We start from the raw sequence: 23635 nt of genomic DNA, 5'->3' as shown, positions 1-23635 counted from the left end.
CTGGGCCTGCTTGGATTTAGCTCCTTTACGAGCCCCAGCTTAACTGAACTTTTACTCCTCTCTCAAGCCTCTCTGGCTCCCCCCCCTCCTCCCTATTTTCCTCCTCCCCTCACTGTCCCTCCATCAGGCTGAGAATAGGCAGTGTGGTGTGGAGTCTTGCTGGTTAGCTGAGCTACGAGCCTCTTGTAATTTGGCCCGGTTCCGGGCGTACGGGGAGACAGAGTGGTGTGCAGCATTGTTAATGGCTGTGCAGGCTGCATTATAAGGATTAGCCGCTTGTAATGTTCTGGCAGCCAGGAGAGCACATTAGAGACTCTGGTGACAGTGCACGGCTCGCACAACGAGGCAGTCCACGTACGATGAGCAAGGACCTGCCAATTACTGGCCACTTCCTCACCTACAGCCTCTGTTCAACAAACCGCCAAGGCCACCTCTCCTCCTCCACCTCCCCTCCTCCACCTCCCCTCCTCTACCTCTCCTCCTCTACCTCCCCTCCTCCACCTCCCCTCCTCTACCTCTCCTCCTCTACCTCCCCTCCTCCACCTCCCCTCCTCCACCTCTCCTCCTCTACCTCTCCTCCTCCACCTCCCCTCCTCCACCTCCCCTCCTCTACCTCTCCTCGTCCACCTCCCCTCCTCCACCTCCCCCTCCTCCACCTCTCCTCCTCTACCTCTCCTCGTCCACCTCCCCTCCTCCACCTCCCCTCCTCCACCTCCCCTCCTCCACCTCCCCTCCTCCACCTCTCCTCCTCCACCTCCCCTCCTCCACCTCCCCTCCTCCACCTCTCCTCCTCTACCTCTCCTCCTCCACCTCCCCTCCTCCACCTCCCCTCCTCCACCTCTCCTCCTCCACCTCCCCTCCTCCACCTCTCCTCCTCCACCTCCCCTCCTCCACCTCTCCTCCTCTACCTCTCCTCCTCCACCTCCCCTCCTCCACCTCCCCTCCTCCACCTCTCCTCCTCTACCTCTCCTCCTCCACCTCCCCTCCTCCACCTCCCCTCCTCTACCTCCCCTCCTCCACCTCCCCTCCTCCACCTCTCCTCCTCTACCTCCCCTCCTCCACCTCCCCTCCTCTACCCTCTCCTCGTCCACCTCCCCTCCTCCACCTCTCCTCCTCTACCTCCCCTCCTCCACCTCTCCTCCTCTACCTCCCCTCCTCCACCTCCCCTCCTCCACCTCCCCTCCTCTACCTCTCCTCGTCCACCTCCCTCCTCCACCTCCCCTCCCTCCACCTCTCCTCCTCCACCTCTCCTCCTCCACCTCTCCTCCTCTACCTCTCCTCCTCCACCTCCCCTCCTCCACCTCTCCTCCTCCACCTCCCCTCCTCTACTCTCCTCCTCCACCTCCCCTCCTCCACCTCCCCTCCTCCACCTCTCCTCCTCCACCTCCCCTCCTCCACCTCTCCTCCTCTACCTCTCCTCCTCACCTCCCCTCCTCCACCTCTCCTCCTCTACCTCTCCTCCTATACCTCTCCTCCTCCACCTCTCCTCCTCACACTGTAGACCTGACCTGCTGCCTACAGACAGCTAGAAATGTCCCAGACTGCACAGGAGCAAACCATTTAAGCCATATGGACCATTTATTCAGTCGTGATTCTCAATGGCATTATTTAAATCAGTGGTTCCCAAACTTTTTCTGCCGTGCCCCCCTTTAGTAGATGAGAATATTTTTGCGCCCCCCCCCCCCCCCCCCCCCAATATTGATTAGGGATGTACCGATTCACGTTTTTCACTTCCGATACCGATTCAGATATCTGAGGCTTAGTATCGGCGATAGAGTAAAACTGTGCTGAATCGACTTAAAACATTTTTTTTTTAAACACAGACATACTGAATTAGAAGTTTATTGAAAACTCTGTACCAGTATAGCACACTTAAACACACACAAAAACATGTAAAAACAACACAACTTGCATTTGTTCAGTCAGTGCAATTATGAATATAACATTGAATGTAAAATAAATAATACCAAAGAACCTGAAACTTACAAAAACAATAGGTTCACAACTTTGGTCAAACATGAAAAAAATAAACTGCAAGAAACCTTTTAAATGGTTCAAGAATTCTAAATATAATTTAAAATAAATAAGGAGATGAAATAAGAGAAACAGCAATTCATATGCGGCTAGTTTGCAAGCGCAGACATCACGCAGAGCACAAAGCATGTAACGGCCAGAAATATGTGTATTGTCTCTTTAAGGGAGCGAGTTGAGTGCGCGTATGGAATATTGTTGACTCAGACCACTGCTCTTTATTTTATCATTATTTCATTTCTGTAAGTAACGCATTCAATGAGCTTTGGGCAACTCACCAGTTCATGTATGAACAGTCAAGTAGTGCTGGAGCCCAGGTTTAATTTGGTCAACCAGCAAATAAACGGACTAAGTGGAATAGCACCAGCGCGAGTACGAGTCAGTGATTCACCTCTCCTCTGTGTGCTTCGCGTTTCACTGTTAACTGTTCACTGTTAACTGTCCAGGTTCACTTCTATCCGGGACAGAGTGGATATTTAAGGTTGAACTAACTCCGAAAAGCAAGCAATACAAGCATAGAATTAGACTGAATAGATCTGTTTTTATGGATCGGTCACATTGTCACCGATACCCGATCTAGAATTGTTTCAGATATTAATATCGGAATCGGTGCATCCCGTTTTACTTCCAAGCTCCGCGCCCCCCCTGCAATAGCTCCGCGCCCCACCTAGGGGGCGCGCCCCCCACTTTGGGAACCACTGATTTAAATGATTCATTTGTTCTCTACTTTCCAAAGTTTCTTCTTTTGAAGTTCTAAGAAGTCACAAAAGCAAAGGCTGAATCTACATTCAGGAGAATGCTGTGTTCTTCTGTCTGGAAGCAGGAATAAGCAATTGTAAGGGAGAGGAGTCAGGTGTGGAAGGGGCTAGCAGCGAACCAGAACCAGAGCCAGAACCTGAACCCAAACCCTAAACCTAAATCTAACTCTTTCTGATGAGACTTTGATGTTTACTTTGGCTTCTGGCACCTGGACACTGCTCAGTGTGGTCAGAGACTGCAGAACGGCTCCGCGCCATGGGATGGCAGGAGTAGAGGAGGTGGAGGTGGAGGTGGAGGTGTAGGTGGAGGTGGGGAGCACAGTGGGGGAGGAGGGAAGTAATCAGAGAGGCCTGATCACTCCCGGGCCTGGCCCTGGTCATGATTAATATGGTTGTGTCATGGTTCATTGCTGTTGAATGTCAGGTCTGTGCTTCACACTGACTCTAGTGTGTGTGTTTTTTTTTTCGTGTGTGTGTGTGTGTGTGTGCGCGTGTGTGCGTGTGTGCGTGTGTGTGTGTGTGTGTGTGCGCGCGTGTGTGTGCGTGCGTGTGTGTGTGTGTGTGTGCGTGTGTGTGTGTGTGCGTGTGTGTGCGTGCACGTGGATGTATAGCTGCAGCAGCCAGCCAGCCAGAGAGGGATCAGACGGAGTCACCGATCCCCTCCAAGAGGCCTCCCTCTAGGGCCGGGGTCTCAGAGAGCCCCCTCTCCTCCAAACGGCCCAGGACGGCTGAGAAGGGCACTGGTGAACAGGTGAGTGAGTGGCCCACGTTCCCCCCAGTCGACCCGCTTGGGGAGGCCGTTCAGTCACCTCCTTGTTGCTGTGGCACTGGTTCTTCAAGTCACTGGTCATGCGACATCTCTAGACCTGTCAGAGCTCATTGTCCGTAATGCAGAGCGTCTGCGGGACGCGTCCAGCTCTCGGGCGCTGCAGGACGATGACAGGACAGTCCTGTTCCCCGTTAGGCACCTTTTTTTTCTTGAAGATAATTTTCTCTCTTTTTTTTTCTTTTTCTTTTTTTTTGCTGATGTTGCTTTGCTAATTGTGCAAAAGGTGGAAAATCGATAGGATGTACGACACTGGAGAGGCCGTGGAGGTGCAGCCGGGCCTGCTCCCCACGCAGGAGGAGAGAGAGACCCGCAGATACACTGCAGCTCAGCTCCTCCACTCCAGAGACTCATAACGCTCTCTGCTTCTCTCCTGCTCTTTCTCTCTCATTCTCTCTCTCTCCCCCTCCTCTCCCTCTCTCTCTCTCTCTCTCTCTCTCTCTCTCTCTCTCCCTCTCTCTCTCTCTCTCTCTCTCTCTCCCTCCCTCTCTCTCTCCTCTCCTGGCAGATGTACCAGTGCCCCTACTGCAAGTTCACGAACACGGATCTGAACCGTTTGAGGATGCACGTGATGACGCAGCACTCGGTCCAGCCCATGTTGAGATGCCCGCTGTGTCAGGACATGTTGAACAACAAAGTCCACCTGCAGTTCCACCTCACGCACCTCCACAGCGTGGCGCCGGACTGCGTCGACAAGCTCATAGCCACCGTGAGTGCCCTGCTCCCTGTGCGTACGTGTGTGTGTGTGTCTGTGTGTGTGTGTGTGTGTGTGTGTGTGTATCTGTGTGTGTCTGTGTGTGTGTGTATGTATGTGTGTGTTTGAGATCACTCTTCCTGAATCACTTTGTTATGGTGGTTTAAGTGTGCTACTTTTTTGGGGGAAGGAGAATGTCCCGCCGTGTCCCGCTTCTGCTCAGGAACTGTCCTGTTATTGAGTCGTTGGCTCCATAATGGTTTCCTTATACCATTTAATTACCACTGTATGATTTAAACGCAATGTCATTGGCTGCCTGTCCTGAAGCAGCACTGTATTGTATTGCTTGTCCTTCTCTGGAGTGGGTTTTAAACCTGCCACCACGGTCGGCTGCAGTGAACGCTGCTCCTTCTGACCTCCAGTCCTCCACAGCAATAATGCTACACAGAATACATAAGATCTTTCATAGCACACGAGTGCCCTGGATACCGAGCGTTAGGGTGAGTGTCATAGCATCAGACCTTTACAACTCTCATCCCATCCACAGTTGGAGTAGGTCTTCATTTAGACCCCTGCTGTAGGGCCATGTGGGCAGTGATGGTCCCAGTTCTCTCTGCTGCCTGCATGTGTGTGTGTGTGTGTGTGAACGCTGGGTCCGCACCCCAGCTGGACGAGGCTGACTCACTGCTTCTCGCCCAGCTCACACGGGCAGAGAGGGGGCCGTCTGGGCCGTCTGGGCCAGCTCCTTCCCTCTAATTGATGACATTTGAGGCTTAATCAAAACACAAACGGATATGGTTCATTGTGAAATGGGCCCTGGGGCGTCTGTTGACTCAATGCAAGTCAGTTATAACACTGCGAAAGGCTGGGCGATAGCCGGGCGACGCTCTGCCAGAGGAGTTGTGCCGACATGCTGGTTGATGATGAGTCTTTTCTACTGTTTCATTATATTATTAACAGTTAATACAGAGAGAGAGAGAGAGAGAGAGAGAGAGAGAGAGAGAGAGAGAGAAGAAGAAGAACTGAGAAACAGCACACACACAGAGAGTATAAGGCAACATATGCAGATACTTTTGTTCCTGCCCAATAATAATTCTGTGATTTTGATGATGGTGTTTTCACTTCACACACCCCATGTCCTGGACGGCCTTCTTGTTTCCCTGATCACTCTAATCCTCTTCAAAAGTGCTCAGAGCATTAATATATTCAAGTAATTGGGGCACAAATTAAATGAAATTTAATGAATAGTCTTTTCTTTTTTTTTTTTTGCCTTTAATGAAATGAAAGTTCAGATCATGCTAATTTTATTTTCTTTTTTTTTTCGATGTGCTGTGTGTTTTGCAGCCTTCTTCAAAGGTGGTCTCAAATAACACAAGCAGCAGTGTGACACGGTGCTGGTGCAGATAGAGCTCGGGCTCGGCTGACTGACCTCACATTCACTCTCCGCAGGCACACGAACGCCACGTCCGTGCTGTTACACATCATACGGCGCACGCGGTTCTTGTAAATGTCGAGTGCTTCCGTGTGCATTTCTGTGCGCTGTACTCCTCATTCCGAGGACAGAGAGGATCTTTGCGTGTTCCTGCCGTTATTACCGTCTCATCCTCTTACATATAAAGTAGTGACACTTACATCATCCGTCTAAACGTATTTGCCACCAGCGCTACAGTCCCTGAGCTCTAAGGTCTCCATCAGCCACCCCCCCCCCCTCCTTTGAGACATCTCACCTTGTTCTATTGCTTTTCCCATCAACACAGCGCCATTATTGCACCGCCTTTATGGCTGTCTGTTTTATTTCTTTCCTTCGTCCAAATCTGCAGTGGTGAAATAATTATGTTTACGTTTGCCCGTGGAGCTGAATTGCTCGCTGGCCAATCGCTCACAGAAACAGGCCCTGCGTACGCTGTTAAGCTGCCCGAGCCGGCGCTCCTGCAAGCACACTGCGGACACAAAACTAGGGCCAGGTAGCAATATTTTCTCTTTTATAGAGATGATAATGCACTGGGTTCCCTACAAGAGTGACAGATGAGAGAAACACGGCTAATACAATGCACATTAAAACCAGCGCCTTTTTATAAGTAGGCAGAGCTTCGGGGAAAAGGTTCTCCGTCCCTTTTTCACGTGTCAGGCTTACACTCCTAATGAATTCTGAAGTAGGTGACTTTTATTTCTTGCAGACGAGGCATAAAGATGCACAAGCTCTCTCTTTATTTAGCTGCTGCTCCTCAGACTGCCTCTCTTTTCCCTCTCTCTCTCTTTTTCTCTCTCTCTCACACTGTGTCTCATTTTCTGTCTGTCTTAGATAGGGGTAATGAAAATAATTGTGCTTCATTAATTCTCAGTCTGGCTAGATGATAGCCATTTGGAACTGTGTTTGCCAATTAGGTGGTCCAAATTAAAAGTGACCTTGGGATACTCTCAGCGCTTGGCTCTCGCCACTTAATGAAAGTCTTCAGTGTCTGGAGACGGGGCACTTTGTAATGTAAATCACTGCTGTGTTTTGCTTTTGCAACTCACCCGTTCTGGTCACCTTAATTTACTGCTTTTGCTTCGGAAGAGAACGCAGCGGGGAAGAAAAGGCGGAATGAAACGAGTGCACTTCTGTCCCAGTGTGAATGTGAAGGCACTAATCAGATTGCGGTGGACAAGGCTGTCTTAACAGGTCTGCTTAACCTTGAGCCCGACTAACTAGCTTTTGCAGGGAGACTGTGTCCTTCAGGCATTCTACCAACTCCAGACTGACAGCCACGCTTTTAAGAGGCAGCTGTTGTTTAGGAGCGTCCCTTCAATGCACTGTGTTTGTGTGCTTTACAGCCCCAGGCAGAGCTGGAGTGTTATTATACTGTAGAGAGGCTCTCCAACACAACAGCAGTTATCTCGATGTGATTAAAATAGCTGTGAGCGCCATATTGCACTAATGAGTCGCTATATTGGTCATGTTTGTCGCATAATTTTCCTACATATGATTCTTTACATTTGACCCGTATTGAGTAATTTCATGAGGAAAAACAATACCTTGTTCAAGCCAGACTGGGAGAAAGAGGTACGATATCATTTTTAGAGTATAGCATTCCTCGCTCAGGACATTGTATTCGCTTTCACTGACGTAAAGTCCTCTTGTTCTGAAAGACATCTTCTAATTTAATCAAGCATACGGGCTCTCTGAGACATGAAGGAGAGAGTGAGAGGGGCCGCGTGGCCTGCTGAGGACGGAACTGAGGAACTGAGGGACAGACACCCAGAGGGAGCAAAAACCTAGGGGAGGGGGGGGTAAAGTGGGAGAATTGGAATGCTACCCGAGTCAGAAGCTTGATTGTTCTGTTTGGAGAGTTAATTGAAGGAAGGTGAAAGAGACAGTCTCCTGGCGTCTTCTAATCTCAATCACTGATCATTGTTAAAGAGGGGCTTGTTAATGAGGGCATTTGATGAATTTTTAGAGTTTTTTTCCCCCTCTGGGGGAGGGGGGGGTCATCAAGATGAAAGTAAGAATGAAGAGAAACTACTGCTTGAAAAGATTGGAAATGTTGATGTCATTCACACATCATTGACTTCAACCTTTTAAAACCAAGACAAACGTCGGTGCCACTGTGCACACTTTAATCAATGTTCATTGCACCTTAAAATGTTCAAATTAAAATGATTTCAGTGGTGTACAAGACGTAAACTGTGGGGATTTTTTCTTCATTTGCATCCTTATTTTTTACATGCAATGCATATGTGAAATGATATTCTGGTTTAAAAAGGCTTTTATGAGCATTGAGGATTAATTGGAATGTGGTAATACTGACCATTCTTAAATTGACATTGGTTAAATTGCCTTTTTTTGAAGGGGGGTTGAGTTATTTAATTAGGCCCCCTAATAAGCTGTGTGACTACCCAGAGGAAGGTGGGCAGCTCAGCCCTGTCACACTAATTGGCATCAGCAGAACTTCCCCAGCTTGTAACAAAACACCATCAGTGATCAAAGTGCAAATTCCTGAAATGGCAGATAAAGTTGAAAAAATAAAATAAAAAGAATGTGATTAGCGTTTATGTGGGTGTGGATGGCTCGGAGTGCATTTGTGTTTCAGCGCAAATATATTGGAAAACTTTTTATTTGCTAAAGCTTTAAACTTTTATATAATAAATTGTATATTGAATTTTTGACGCAAGCTATTGTTTTGAAGATGTGTAATTTGCTGATCTATGTAGTTATAATGCAGCCGCATTATTTGAGTTGTCTGGCATTCCATAACACACTATTGTTAAAGACCTTTAATTAACATGTGTCCCACCTTCTGTTTGATTTTCCAGGTGGCAACATCAGAGGTGCTGCCAGCAAGCATGTTCATACCAGTTCCTGGAACAGACAGAGAAGCTCCAGACACACCCCACGCCCTGTCCAACTCCACCTCTGATGACATCAAGAAGCAAACGGGTAAGAACGAATGTACCCTTAGAAAATGTGTGCTTTTTTCCTCTTTAGCAGAAATATTTTGAAAAATGAATTCTGTAATATGTAAAAAAAGAAATGTCATTATGCTTTATGAATGTGTGTAAAATTAAATTAAATTTGTGGTATTCTTTGCACAGAAACAAATTAAAACTAATATATATATATATATATTTGTGTTTAATTACAGACACTACAGATGTTGAGCCTGACAAAGGAATTTCTTTAGCCACAGATATAATTGATGCTCGCAAGTCACCTCTTGAAGACCAGCACCCTGCCAGAGAAGATACTACTGGTTTCCTGTGCTGGAAAAAAGGCTGTAATCAAGTATTCAAATCTTCCAATGCTCTCCAGATGCATTTCAATGAGGTCCACAACAAGAGGCCACAACTGCCAGTGTCTGATCGTCACGTCTACAAGTACCGTTGCAACCAGTGTAGCTTGGCATTTAAGACTATAGAGAAACTGCAGCTGCATTCTCAGTACCATGTGATCAGGGCAGCCACCATGTGTTGCCTCTGCCAGCGAAGCTTCAGGACGCTGCAGGCCCTGAAGAAGCACTTGGAGACCAGTCACCTTGAGCTGAGCGAAGCTGACATCCAGCAACTCTATGGAGGCCTGCTGATGAACGGAGACCTAATGGTCATGGGTGACCCCACGCTCGGTGAGGACCAGGGAGGTCTTATTGAGGATGAGAAAGAAGGTGAGGACAGCGACCCTGAGGAAAAGCAAAGTCCAACAGGCAGCGACTCAGGATCTTTGCAAGAGGATTCTGGATCAGAGCCCAAACGAGCCCTCCCATTTAGGAAAGGCCCAAATTTTACAATGGAAAAATTTTTAGATCCTTCTCGTCCTTTTAAGTGTACAGTCTGCAAAGAGTCTTTTACCCAGAAGAATATTCTTCTTGTACATTATAACTCCGTGTCGCACTTGCACAAAGTCAAACGGGCTCTGCAGGAAACCACCACTGGTCAGCCAGAGCCAACCAGCAGTCCTGATAATAAGCCCTTTAAGTGTAGCACTTGCAATGTCGCTTACAGCCAGAGCTCTACGCTAGAGATCCACATGCGTTCTGTGCTCCACCAGACCAAAGCCAGGGCGGCCAAGCTCGAAGCAGCTAGCGGGAGCTCCAGCTCTGTGAGCAGTGGTAGTTTAAGTGGAGGCACTTCTAATAGCACTTCTACCCCCAGCCCTATCCCGCCCACTAACTCGGCAACCAGCTCCAGCAACAACAGCTGCTCACCGGCTAGCGTGCAGACGGCACAAAGCATCCTGGGAGGAAACCACCTGAGTCAGTCTCACAGCCTCGAGAGCATGTCGAACTCTGCTTGCCACCCTTCTCCCTCTGAGAACCATGATGTGAAGAAGAAGAAGTTTGCAGACATGCTGTCCTCTAGAGGCCACCAGCAACAGCTCCAGCAACAGCAACAACAGCTGGCCCAGGCCCAGGCCCAAGCGCAGGCCCAGCTACAGCAAGAGCTCCAGCAGCAAGCTGCCCTCATTCAGTCCCAGCTCTTCAACCCCCTTCTCCAGCACTTCCCAATGACAACTGATGCCCTTTTGCCACTTCAGCAGCAGCAACTGCTGTTTCCTTTCTACATCCCCGGGGCTGAATTCCAGCTGAATCCTGAAATGAACTTGAACAGTTCGTCACTGAACCTGAGCAGCTCTGCGGCCTCTCTTCTGGAGGAGCAGAAGAACCAGGCCCAGCAAGCCCAGCAGAGCTGTCTACAACAGCAGCTGATGCACCACCACCTTCAACAACAGCACCAAGCTCATTCGCACTCCCAGGCCTCCAGTCAAATGGCTTTACTTCAGCAGAATGCATCTCTCTCACACTCAGTAGACAAAAAACCAAAGCCACTTGTTTCTCATAGTGAGAAAGACAGAGAGCTGCCAAAAGATAAAGAAATGAATGATAAAACAGAGGATCATGTTCCAAAGGATATCCCAGACAATTCAAAGTCCAAAGAAAAGAAAGATGTACCACAGGTCATAGCTAATGTGAATCAGGACACTGGATTCCCTCCACCAAGGATTGCATCAGATGCTCGTGGCAATGCTACCAAAGTGCTTTTGGAGAACTTCGGATTTGAATTGGTGATTCAGTACAATGAGAACAAGCAGAAAGCTCAGAAAAAGCCCACAGGACCTGTACCTACACCGACTGCACCAGGTGGTATCACTAGAGTTGTCGACCCTATTGAGGGTCTGGAAAAGCTGGAGTGTGAGGCCTGTGGAAAACTCTTCTCCAACATACTTATTCTGAAGAGTCACCAGGAGCACATCCATCAGTCTTTCTTTCCATTCAGATCACTAGAGAGGTTTGCCAAGGAATACAGAGAACAGTATGACAAGCTGTACCCACTAAGACCACAAACCCCTGAGACTGCTCCTCCTCCACCACCGCCTCCTCCACCACCACCACCTCCACCTCCTCCACAGAGGGCACCGACACCAAATATACCCGTCTCTGCCCCTGCACTTACCCCACCGTCTGCTCCAACGCCCCAACCTCCAGGTGCACTAGCTCAGATTCCAATGCCAATGGATCTCCCTCTTTTCCCTCCACTAATGATGCAGCCCATGTCACTCCAGTCGTTACCCTCTCAAATCCCTGCCCAGTTACCATCTGTTGAACCTGGTCTGGCCACTGATCTCGCCCAGCTGTACCAGCAGCAACTTACACCTGCAATGTTGCAGCAGCAAAACAAGAGGCCCCGCACCCGTATTACAGACGACCAGCTAAGGGTCCTGCGACAGTACTTTGACATAAATAATTCACCAAATGAGGAACAAATTAAAGAAATGGCAGATAAGTCAGGACTTCCACAGAAAGTCATCAAACACTGGTTCCGGAATACTCTCTTCAAAGAACGTCAGCGCAACAAAGACTCACCCTACAACTTCAACAATCCACCTATTACCACTCTAGAGGAAACAAAAATTGACTCAAAGCCACCATCCCCTGAACCACAAAAACAAGAGTCCTATGGGAGTAAGAGGTCCTCGAGGACACGGTTCACAGACTACCAGCTTAGAGTTCTGCAAGATTTCTTTGATGCCAATGCCTACCCTAAAGATGATGAATTTGAGCAGCTGTCCAATCTTCTGAGCCTGCCGACTCGGGTAATTGTGGTATGGTTCCAGAATGCCAGACAAAAAGCTCGCAAGAATTATGAAAACCAGGGAGATGGAGCAAAGGATGGGGAGCGACGTGAGCTATCCAATGACAGATACATTCGCACTACAAACTTGAACTACCAGTGCAAGAAATGCAGCCTGGTCTTCCAGCGCATATTTGACCTTATTAAACATCAGAAGAAGCTTTGTTACAAAGATGAAGATGAGGAAGGGCAGTATGACAGTCAAAATGAAGACTCTGTTGATCTCTCACATGAGTACTACACGCCTTCTGGGTCATCAGGTCACACACCAGTGCCATCATCTTCAAGTCTTTGCCCTCTTCCACCTTCATCATCATCTTTCTCCCACATGACATCATCTGAGAAGGTTGAAGCTGCACCTGCAAACAACTCAAACACTTTTGATGAAAAATCAAAAATTTCTGCAGAAACATCCCTGGGACAAAGAGATCAGCTGTCACTGAAACAGGAAAGCAGTCACCCACCCGAGACTCCACAACCAAGACCATCACGAGAGGAAAAGGTTCACATGACGGCCAAAAACACAAAGCTCTCATCTCCTTCCCTCTCCCAACAGCAACAGCATAGTAGTGCGTCGGCTTCATCGTCACACACCAGAGATACTCCCTCCCAAAGTTCACTCATGGCCCTTAATCCCCATTTAGCCACTGCTTCACAGCAACAGCTGGCTCAACAAATGATCCCCTACCAGTGTGAGCAGTGCAAGCTTGCCTTCCCCTCATTTGAACACTGGCAGGAGCACCAGCAGCTTCACTTCCTGAGCGTTCAAAACCAATTTATTCATCCTCAGTTTTTGGATCGCACAATGGACATGCCTTTTATGTTGTTTGACCCCAGCAATCCTCTACTGGCTAGCCAGCTCCTTGCTGGAGCATTGCCACCAATACCAAGCAGTTCTGCCACCTCTCCATCAACACCTACATCCACCATGAACTCCCTAAAGAGGAAGCTGGAGGAGAAAGCTGGCACTAGTCCAGGTGAAAATGACAGTACTAATAGTGGGGAAGAACCACAAAGAGACAAACGCCTTCGAACCACTATTACACCTGAGCAGCTTGAGATCCTGTACCAGAAATATTTATTAGACTCTAATCCCACACGAAAAATGCTTGACCACATTGCTCATGAGGTGGGGCTCAAAAAACGTGTGGTGCAAGTATGGTTCCAAAACACCAGGGCCAGGGAAAGAAAGGGGCAGTTTCGGGCCGTTGGGCCAGCTCAAGCCCATCGGCGTTGCCCTTTTTGTCGTGCCCTCTTTAAGGCTAAAACTGCTTTGGAAGCTCACATCCGTTCACGTCACTGGCATGAGGCAAAGCGAGCTGGTTACAACTTGACACTTACTGGTTTACTCTCTGAACAGGAGGGCATGTCCTTGAAGATGGATCCTCAGGATATTGCTAGCTACTCTCATATGGGGCACTCCACAAATGATGGAACCCAGTGTTCATCCTTGTCTCCTGTGAGTAAAACCATGGACTTGTCTCCCAGAGCACTTTTAAGTCCCACATCGATCAAGGTTGAGGGAATGGAAGAGTTTGAAAGTCCAACAATGTCCTCAGTAAACATGAGTTTTGACCAGAACAAACTTGACAACGATGATTGTTCCTCTGTGAACACAGCAATCACTGATACCACAACAGGTGATGAGGCCAATGCAGACAACGACAGTGCTGATGTGAAGCATAGTCACAACAGTGGAGATTTCTTGTCCAAGACTGGAGGAACAGTCCCATCTCTTGAAAACGATGACCAGATGTCTTCGGGACTAGTGAGTCCTGCAACAAGTTATTATGCTAAGGACTTTGAAAATGAAAATATGGTGGATTACAGTGAAACATCTAGTCTGGCTGACCCTTGCTCGCCAAGCCCTGGCGCATCTGGTAGTCGAAGCACTGACAGCGGAGATAGGCCTGGTCAAAAGCGTTTCCGCACTCAGATGACTAACCTCCAGCTGAAAGTGCTGAAGTCCTGCTTCAGTGATTACAGAACTCCTACTATGTTGGAGTGTGAGGTACTTGGCAATGACATTGGACTTCCAAAGAGGGTTGTACAGGTCTGGTTCCAGAATGCTCGTGCAAAGGAAAAGAAGGCTAAGCTCAGCATGGCAAAACATTTTGGCATCAACCAGACCTCTTACGAGGGACCTAAAACAGAGTGCTCTTTGTGTGGCGTTAAATATAGTGCACGTCTCTCAGTGCGGGACCACATCTTCTCCCAGCAACATATCTCCAAGGTAAAGGATACAATTGGGAGCCAACTGGACAAAGAAAAAGAGTACTTTGACCCAGCCACTGTTCGTCAGCTAATGGCACAGCAAGAGATGGATCGTATCAAGAAAGCAAACGAGGTCCTTGGACTGGCACAGCAACAAGCCATGCAGCAGCAAGGGATGTTTGACAGTCCTGCTTTGCAAGCCCTGAATCTACAGTCTGCCTATTCAAACCTGCAGGGGATACCCCCTGTTCTCTTGCCAGGGGTTGGAAGCCCTTCCCTTCCAAGCTTTAACTCATCCAGCTCAGGTATGTTGTTACCTCAGTAATCAGTCAGTTAAAACCTTCTTTTTAACATATAAGACTCATTATTACTTTGCATCATGTGTTGTAGTATGAAATGGATAATAGATAAGAATTACTAATATTGTTGATTAGAGGAGTACAGCCTAATTTAGTAGTTTACAATCCCTATTTACAATCCTTTTGATTCCATTTTTATTCATGTTTGCCTCTGTCTTGGTTTCTTCTAGCTTTAACCCCTCCAAAACCTCCAAACATTCTGAACATGTCTGGTGCCAGTGTTCCTTCACCCAGTCTCCCTACATCTGGTTTACCCAACAAGATCTCCTCTTCTTCATCCTTGACTTCACCCAGCCAAGCTCAGGCCAGCACTTCTGTTGCCCACTCAAGTACAACTACCACATCCACATCCAACTCCCTGACCACACAGTCAGGCTCTCGGGCAGATCATCCAAAAGAGCGTGAAACTGAACGGGTCAGAGAGAAAGAAAAGTCCAAGGAGAAGCTTGAGAAGCCCCCCACACCATCCTCAACTGGTGGTACTCCTACCCCCTCTACTTCTGCAGCCAGCGCCAAAAAAGAAAAACCAGACACAGCTGTTCCAGCCACCTCAATGCCAACTCCTGGCATGGAGTACGTGGTTGATCCTGCTCAACTCCAAGCTCTACAGGCTGCTTTAGCATCAGATCCAACAGCACTCCTTACCAGCCAGTTCCTCCCCTACTTCATGCCAGGTTTCTCCCCATATTATGCCCCACAGATTCCAGGCGCTCTTCAGGGAGGATACCTTCAGCCTATGTATGGTATGGAAAGTCTTTTCCCCTATAGTCCCGCTTTATCCCAGGCCCTGATGGGGCTGTCACCTGGATCCCTGCTCCAGCATTACCAGCAATATCAGCAGAGCCTGCAGGAGGCCCTTCAACAGCAACATAGGCAGCTTCAGCAAATCCAACAACCCAAAGCAAGCCAAACTCAAGCCCCTTCTCAGTCCTCGGTGGACCGCAAAGATTCTGCCAAAGATCCAGTGAAAACAGAGGAACAAAAAAGCACTCCCCCAGTTGATACCTCTTCTTCTCACAATAACCTACCCCTTGAGCAGCGTGAAGTGGATGGTAAAGGAGCAGACCCCCTTCTTGATCAGTACATCGTCCCCAAAATTCAGTACAGGCTGGCGTGCCGCAAATGTCAAGCTGTGTTCAGCAAAGAGGAAGCGGCTATCAGTCACCTCAAGTCGATCTGCTTTTTCGGTCAGTCTGTGGCAAACCTGCAAGAGATGTTGCTTCGGGTCCCCAGTAGTGGCAGTGCAGCTGAGGGTAGCCTCTATGACTGCCTAGCTTGCAACACCACCCTGGAGGGAGACAGAGCAGTCAGTCAACACCTGGATTCAGCCTTGCACAAACACAGAACAATCACGCGATCAGCCAGAAATGCCAAAGAGCACGCTACTAGTTTATTACCTCACTCTTCAGTCTGCTTCCCCGATCCTAACACCGCATCTACCTCGCAGTCTGTAACTCACCCAAACAACACCCCATCTCCCCCGCCAACAGCGTCAAACACCACGCCGTCCTCATCCGTGTCTGCATCTTCGTGCTCCTCTACAGCAGCATCACTCAACACCACAGCTGCCATCAAACCCTGGTCCCAGGCCTCTTTCTCGAGAGCTTTAGCTGGGAAGCCCAATGCCACTCCTTCTACATCGTCTTCTTTTCCTCCAGTATCCTCACCTTCAATGGTTACCTCAAGTTCATTGAGCACCTCAGGGGTTCAGACCTCGATACCAACAGACGTCTTTACCGACGACTCTGACTCTGACAGCAGTCAGAAGTCAGCAGACAGGCTGGGCAGATCGGCAGAGGAGGCCCAACAGCCCAGCTGTCTCAAAGACAGTGATAGTTGTAGTAGTAATATGGCTAGCGTAGGAACGGACTCCATCAGATTGTAAAAGAGCTTTCAGTGATGGACAATATTTAAAAAAATCGAAAGACCAAAAAAAAAAGAGCAAAATGAAAAAACAAACAAACAAACAAAAAACTCAAAAAACAAACAAAAAGCAGCAATGTTTAAAATGTGTTTAAAATATACAAACCAATTTCAGAAAAAGATGTGTAAAGACTAACTGCAATTCCAAAGCTTGTAACCAAAAATTTAAATGTTCGTCGATTGTTTTCCCATATCAACATGCTGGTTTTCATTTATTTCTGCTCAAATATATATAGCTATATATATATACATATATATATACATTCATATATATTTGAATTAATAAAGAAAAACACTGAGGTTATCATGTGGATATGCTAGGAAAGTACTGTATTGCAGTGGACTGCCTCAAAGTTAAATGGCCCCAGAACCTGTTAATACAGAAAATGAGATAACAAGCTGTCTTTTGTTTGCATAAAAATTCCCACCTAATAGCACACAAAGCCAGTATGTACTGTATGGGAGAATAGTCTTACAGTTTTCTTGCTATCTAAGCATTCAAATACCAATGGCTTGCTAAAGAAAAAAAGAATAGTGTAATGTGTATTTTATTCTCAGGTCAACAGCTTACAACCTTTTTTATGTTACATAAAAAACATTATTTTATTCGTTTTGTTCCTAACAATTGATAAACATTTCTGTTTTGTATTACTTTTACTGGCAGAAAGTATTTGGAAGTGATACTAACTTAAAGACATAGCTTTCTGGGCATTCAAATGGGTAGCTGAACTGCTGGTTGTAAACCTTTTAAATTCTTTTAAATGGGAGAATAACTATCCCACTATACCCAGACACGAAGAGCATTGCAGACATGTTGGTGAGGGAGAGAAAAAGATTTTTTTTTTTTAAGAAAAAAAAAACTTTCTGTATTTATGATAGATATAAACATTTTTGGTGTTAAGTAGATTGTTGCATTGGAAATGAATTTAAACAGTATGGTAGATTGAAAAATCTTTGTGTACATTTAGCTTTTGTATTGTCCAACCTTAAGACTCTTCATTTGATGTTGTCTTGGTCATTCCAATAGACTAGATTAAGGAGCAGGAACTGATCTATACTTTATTTCTGTCAAACCAACAGCTTCTTGGGTTGTGTTCACCTACCTGCCACCTACAGACTTGGCAAAATCCCCTTCTTTGATGAGGGTTTTCTCTCTCTTGATGGTTGGTGCAGTACTAACCAAAAAAAGAAAAGAGATCTGGGGTGTGTTTGAAAATTATTATTCAATTATATTTGTGTTACTTTGTTGTGCACTTACAATTGTCTGACTTCTGTATTCCTCCGTTATTCCCTTCTTCCCTTTAGTTTTCTTTCAGTCCTCCTCCTGCCTGTGCAGGCGTGGAGATCCTCCACCTTTAGCAATGCACAGCATCTGTTTGTGTTCCACGCAGTGTAGCTGCAGTCTGTCATTGGCATCACTTTATTTCTGCTCTTTTGTTTGTTGTCATAAATGAAAATGAAAAGAATAATAATAATTCTCACGCTTTAAAATGAAAAGAATATCCAAAGACTAAACTCTTTCACCACTGGTGCATAAAGATGTGAAACAGGCTTCTTTATACTTGAGAATTTGTTGCTGTTTTTAAGGAAAGAAAACAAAGTTTTAAAATAAAAGGAGTACGCATCAGAGTTGCTGCCTTAGCTTCTTTGCAAGCAGACAGGTGGCATAAAATACCAAGAATACCAAAAACCAAAAAAGGACCCCTTGTCCTTGCGTCGTGGAGTAGCACCATTACAGAGCCATTGCAGTTTGTAAGATAGAAGTGAAGAATCTTTGTTAACTCTTCAGTCACACATGAGATTTTGTTGTTTTGTTTGTTCTGTTCAAGTCCATGCGGTCTGGTCTTTAAGGACACATACGTTTTGCTGCTAATGTAGATTTTGAAAAAAAAAAAAGAATACCTAGATGCATGCTTTTTTTGCTTTGTTTGGCTAAGCTTTAACAAAAACAAACAAAAAAATTAAAAAACAACCAATTCACCATTTCCTTGCCTCTGCAACATATATTTTGTTTCTTCTGGTTGCAAAAACGGAACTTTGAAGACTGTGAATATATGTTCCAAAGGATCTTTTTATTTTAACAGACCAATGTCAAAAGCCAATGATCTGTTATGTTTGTAAAGAACAGTGCATTCCAAATACCACACCAGAGTTTGATTTCTTAAGCAAGGACAATGTCTTTTTTTAAATCTAATTTTAGTACAGTTCTATTTTCTCTCATCTCAAAAGTGACTGTAAGCTGTTGTATAATTCTGCCGTTCCTGGCTGTGCCATCATGGCTGTTCAGCATCTTTACTCTGGAGAGGTTCAGGGAGCCCACCGCCCCCCACGGCCACTTTAGGCTTTTATTCATTTGAAACGAATCATCATGTAATAGTGGTTACCAAAAATGTAGATAATGTAATACATCTGGTGTGTACACGTATCGCAGATCTGGTGTCATCATGCCTTTCCATCTAGAACACGTCTCAGAAGGAAATAAAGGATGTTTTTGCAGAGTCTGGTGAGGCAGCCTCCCCTCCTGAAGAAACCAAGCAGGGACATGCCCCGGCATTCTGCAGGGTGTAAAGCCATCTTCACGCACGATATGTCTATTACAGGTTTCCAAGGGACATCTTCATTCCAAAGTGTTAGAAGACTGGAGAAAGCAGGAGTGGTGTAGACAGGAGGGCTGTTTTCTTCTTTGTGTGTGTGTGTTTGAGGATGTTCCTTGTGTTGGATGATGACAAGGTATGTTTCTGCCTTTGTGTCCAAAGAGGTCACTTACTCCAGCTCATTGCAATGGGAATGGCTCCGTTTAATCAAAATGTCCCCCACATGTTTGTTTGTTTTTTGTTTTTTTTTAGTAATGTCCTTACCAAAACTTAAGGAATACTCAAATTATTTGTGAATAACTTTTTCTCTTTTTTTTTTTTGTTTTTTGGCCACAAATGTATAGCAAGTGTATTTGGCCTACATACGACATTGCTGCAGCCTCAGAAGTGTGTTATAAAGTGTTATAAAGTGTCTTGCAGAGCAATGTGATTTGATGTTCATACTTGCGCATGCTATTGGAATTAGGTTGATCTGGTCTGCAAGCTTGCCACTCTGCTCAAATCCTGTTACGTAAAATATTGTTCATAATTATTTTTAAGAATCTGATGTATAGTTTATTTTTTAAGGCTTTTGCTTTGACTTTCATTTCAAATAATGTCAGACATTTATTATTTTCATATAACTATTTGTATGTTATTTTATTTTCTGTATATTAATTTTTTCCTCGTATTCGTAAATTAACGTTTTAACACCAGCTTTAAATTCGAATCACAGATTTTTGTTTTTTTCTTATTCTGTGACAGAGCCACTTTATGGTGTAAGGATGTCCCTATGTTTGTCTTTTTGACACTGTTTGATCTCTTGCTTCCAAAGTGTTCCGTTTATTTGATGGGCTCTTGTGAGGGCCAAAGACCCCTCACAATCAACTTTGCCAGCACGGACTATGTGCGTGTTTCCAATGTCAGCTTACGTTTTTGTACTTTGTATTCTCTTTTCCAGTTTTATTTTACACCAAAACATTCAGAACTGCAAAGCTGGATCTTCAGAACAAGGGTGAAGATTTCACAATAAGAGTCACAATAAGTAAATAATGTGGAGAAAAAGTAGAACTGAAGCACTGAGCAGTTTTGTTTTCATTATCTATGAATGTGGCCAAAGCATAATGCAGTTGATAACTAAAGGAGTTTCAGTTGGTGCCCCTGATGAGTGTATATTTATTGTGGCACACCATGATGCGACTGAGATACATCAACTTTCATTGGGATACTTGATTTTTATGGACATTTTGCAAAGAGAGAAAGAAGGCAGGTTTTGCTGTAGAGGTCATCCTTTTGCCCACTGTGAAAAAAACATGTATACAGATATAGATATATTTAAAGAAGACATCAACTTTTTTGTTTTAAATGACAAAGAAGGAAAACAAAGAGAACTGAACTCTGGGAAGCTTTGGAGATGTCTTTGAAACGTGTAGGAAGGCTGTTGGCATACCAAAACTGGGCATGGGAGCAGAAGGCAGAGAAGAGACTCCTCTGCTAAGTCCTCTGATAAGTCATTATTTATCACTGACCATATGCCTACGGGAACAGACACTGCAACCAGTGGACATGTGTGACACAGCGGAGTAAGTCTGGGTTACGCTGAACTTCAGTGGCTGAAGTAGCCACCTCTTTTCTCTCTCTATCTCCCCCTCCCTCTCTCTTTCACTCTCCAATTTTCTCTCTCTCACTCTGCATCTAATTTGATGGACATTCTTCACACTCCTGAACGGGATGGACAGTACCACGCACCTCGGTTTTTCTCCCAGTTCATGGTGTTGCTACCTGTTTAGTTTTTTCTTGCTTGTCTCACTGATTGACAAACGGCATCCTCCAGTCAGTCGCCGGTTTGACCCGCCCTGACCTGGAACTGGCCAATCGCATCGAACCATCAACAAATGACTCACTGTTCAAGGGGGAGGGGTTTTTCTTGGCTGTCATTCCTGAGGAAGCAGTTAAACACGAAAAAGCAAACCAACCAAAATTAAGAACCAAACTAACGAACAACCAAACAGAAACCGTGTGCTTCAGCTTTGAAGACGGACTGACGCTGAAGCTCCCTGTTCCTTTCGTGACTCCTGGTGCCACAATTTTTTTTATGCTTTTTTTTTTTCTTTCTTCTTCGGGTTTTTTTTTCTTGAATTATTCCTCCTCCGAGCCTCATGCAGGCCTCAGTGGCTCCAGGTAGCCCAACAGAGGGTAGAGAAAACAGCCTTGCAATGTACAAAAAAAGAGCAAGTTAAACCAAAAATGTTGTTCTTGATGTCTTTTCTATACTGTAGTCTTGTTAGCTTTTTTTGTTACTGTTATTATATGATGAAGATTTCCAAACTGTACCAAATTACACGGAGACTAACATACATAAACCATATGGAACTTCAGACTTTTAAAGAAAAACTTTTGTCACAAAAACCTTGTTGTCCTAGTTAAGTTGATTGTAGATGGTAATTGAATATACTCCTTTGAAAATATTTCATCAAGTATGTTTCTTGCTCATTGTGATACATTAAAAAGTATGAGCATAAATGCAGTGTGGGTCTGGAGTATTTTTTTCATGTTTGTGTTTGATGTGCCTTTTGTATAAACTTAAAATTCTTAAAAATTGTTTAATGAACAGTAAGTATTAATATTACTGTCCCCACACAGCCTACAACTTAAGAAGAGTGAGCTAGTCTGTACCAGTAAGACTTGGACACCTGATCGATTTATTTCTCAGAATGTTTCTTTTCAGGTAAAATAAATGATTACTGATTGTTGACATGTAAAGTACCCCAAGTGAGGGTTATTTCATATGTATAGTCCCCAACGTATAACCTACACTCTGTTGTAGATGCAGCTTTATACTGTCCTGTGTGTGTGACCACACTGCTTATAACAGACAGGAATTTTCTTAGTGGCACAATACGTTTAGCCCCGTAGTGAAAATGTCACATAAGAAACCCCCCTGAAAGTCATCATCAGAGTAACAGTGTTTTTTAAAGTTTGATTGCACAAGCTATTATATCACATATTTAAGTGACAGCTGTTTACTAGCATGGATATGCTTTATCATGGGGTGTTCATTACACTCCCACTATAATATCGGAGTCCATGTAAAAGTGTTTAACAGTGTTCCTTATCCTAACAGTGTTCGTTATTCCTTATGTGTGTGTGTGTGTGTGTGTGTTTTTGTTCTGGTAGATTTTGTTGTCAGTAATCATTGTGCAATAGTTTTCCATAAAATGAAGGCTTGTCTTTAACATTTATTTTATTGCATAATAACGAAGACATGCTTAGGTATGCTAGGTGTCCACTTATTTAAAGGATTGCCTGTGTGTGTATGTATGTATGTATGTATATATATATATATATATATATATATAAAATTACACTGACACTTGAGTGTGTAGTGATATTTTTATCAGTTAGATGTAATTATGTCTCCTACAATGAAATCTACAACTAGATTAGTTGTGCATCTTTCCCACAAATTTCACATGGGGCATTTGAGCACATACATACAATGAACCTTATATATGCTGTAGCATGCATATCTCAACATAGTTTTGGATTAACTTCAATTTGAAACCCTAATTAAATCTAATTACAATTAAAATATGAAGATGAGCCAGATTTTGACAACGCCCTTTGGCCACCGTCTCACAGTTTATGCTTTGTTCCTCATGGGGGATTCCCCACAGCCACCCCGGTCCTGCTCGTTAGGGATGGCTAGTGGACAAGATTAATTAAAACATATTAAGTGCAAAATGTGGCCTGGCTCTTAATTAGAAACGGCTGTTTTCAGCTAACTGGATCTGATTAAGACTTAGACCCACATATAACTCTTAAGTGAAGTTTGCTGTTAACCATGCTTTGATTCGTTTGGACGGGTGTAAATGATCAAATGTAAGCGTCACCAACACCATGCCCTAATTAAAGGGCCAGAACTGGGCAGGAGAGGATGGCGGCTCCATTGCACATGGCAGGGAGCGTGGACCACAAGAGGAGGAGGAGAAGAAGGAGGTTCTTCTGCAGTAGAGCATTGAGTGTGTTTGATCCGCTGATCTCCATCTGATTGGCTGCGTGGGTGGCTGCCTGTGCCAATGTGTTCACTTTTTCCTGCTTTATTGAGTCTGTTCATTTAGGGCAGGAAACACAGCCTGAAATCACAGCAGTGCAGAGAACCCAGGCCTGAAAACACAGCAGTGCAGAGAACCCAGGCCTGAAAACACAGCAGTGCAGAGAACCCAGGCCTGAAAACACAGCAGTGCAGAGAACCCAGGCCTGAAATCACAGCAGTGCAGAGAACCCAGGCCTGAAATCACAGCAGTGCAGGCGTCCTAACCAGCAGCAGACTCCACCATGTAGGCCATGATTATATATTTAATCATTTTATATATATATAATTAGTCGATTAGCTACCTTAGCCCCATGCTAACACATTTGCTTCCTTTACTGAAAGAAAAAACCTAAACACAAGCAGCCACAGGCTCCCCTAAGGAATGTGGCACAGCTGTAGCACTTAGGTTTGATTCTAACTCAGGAAGACTCCATATGAAACAAGACGCTCTGTTCAAAAAACAAAACTGGAATAACAGATCGGGCTAGGCCACATCCCCCCCCCAAACCCCCACCCCAGCCGCCACTAAGCAACGGCAATAGCCAATGGGAGCAGAGAG

General features: G+C 45.3%; 1 protein-coding gene across 1 annotated transcript in view; it reads left to right on the top strand.

Annotated features, from left to right (window-relative positions):
- The window catches only part of zfhx3b (zinc finger homeobox 3b), a 41892-nt gene extending 20384 nt beyond the window's left edge, over positions 1–21508 (top strand). The window contains exons 4-8 of the mRNA XM_076995355.1: positions 3401–3540; positions 4124–4324; positions 8603–8726; positions 8932–14430; positions 14655–21508. Coding sequence (XP_076851470.1) covers positions 3401–3540; positions 4124–4324; positions 8603–8726; positions 8932–14430; positions 14655–16369 — 7679 coding nt within the window. The 3' untranslated portion in view covers positions 16370–21508. The remainder of the gene's footprint in view (positions 1–3400; positions 3541–4123; positions 4325–8602; positions 8727–8931; positions 14431–14654) is intronic.
- Positions 21509–23635: the final 2127 nt, after the last annotated feature.

Source organism: Brachyhypopomus gauderio, unplaced genomic scaffold, assembly GCF_052324685.1.
Source record: "Brachyhypopomus gauderio isolate BG-103 unplaced genomic scaffold, BGAUD_0.2 sc196, whole genome shotgun sequence".
Lineage (NCBI taxonomy): Eukaryota > Metazoa > Chordata > Actinopteri > Gymnotiformes > Hypopomidae > Brachyhypopomus > Brachyhypopomus gauderio.
The sequence above is the reverse complement of the archived record's forward strand: the minus strand, read 5'-3'. Positions and strand labels throughout refer to the sequence as shown.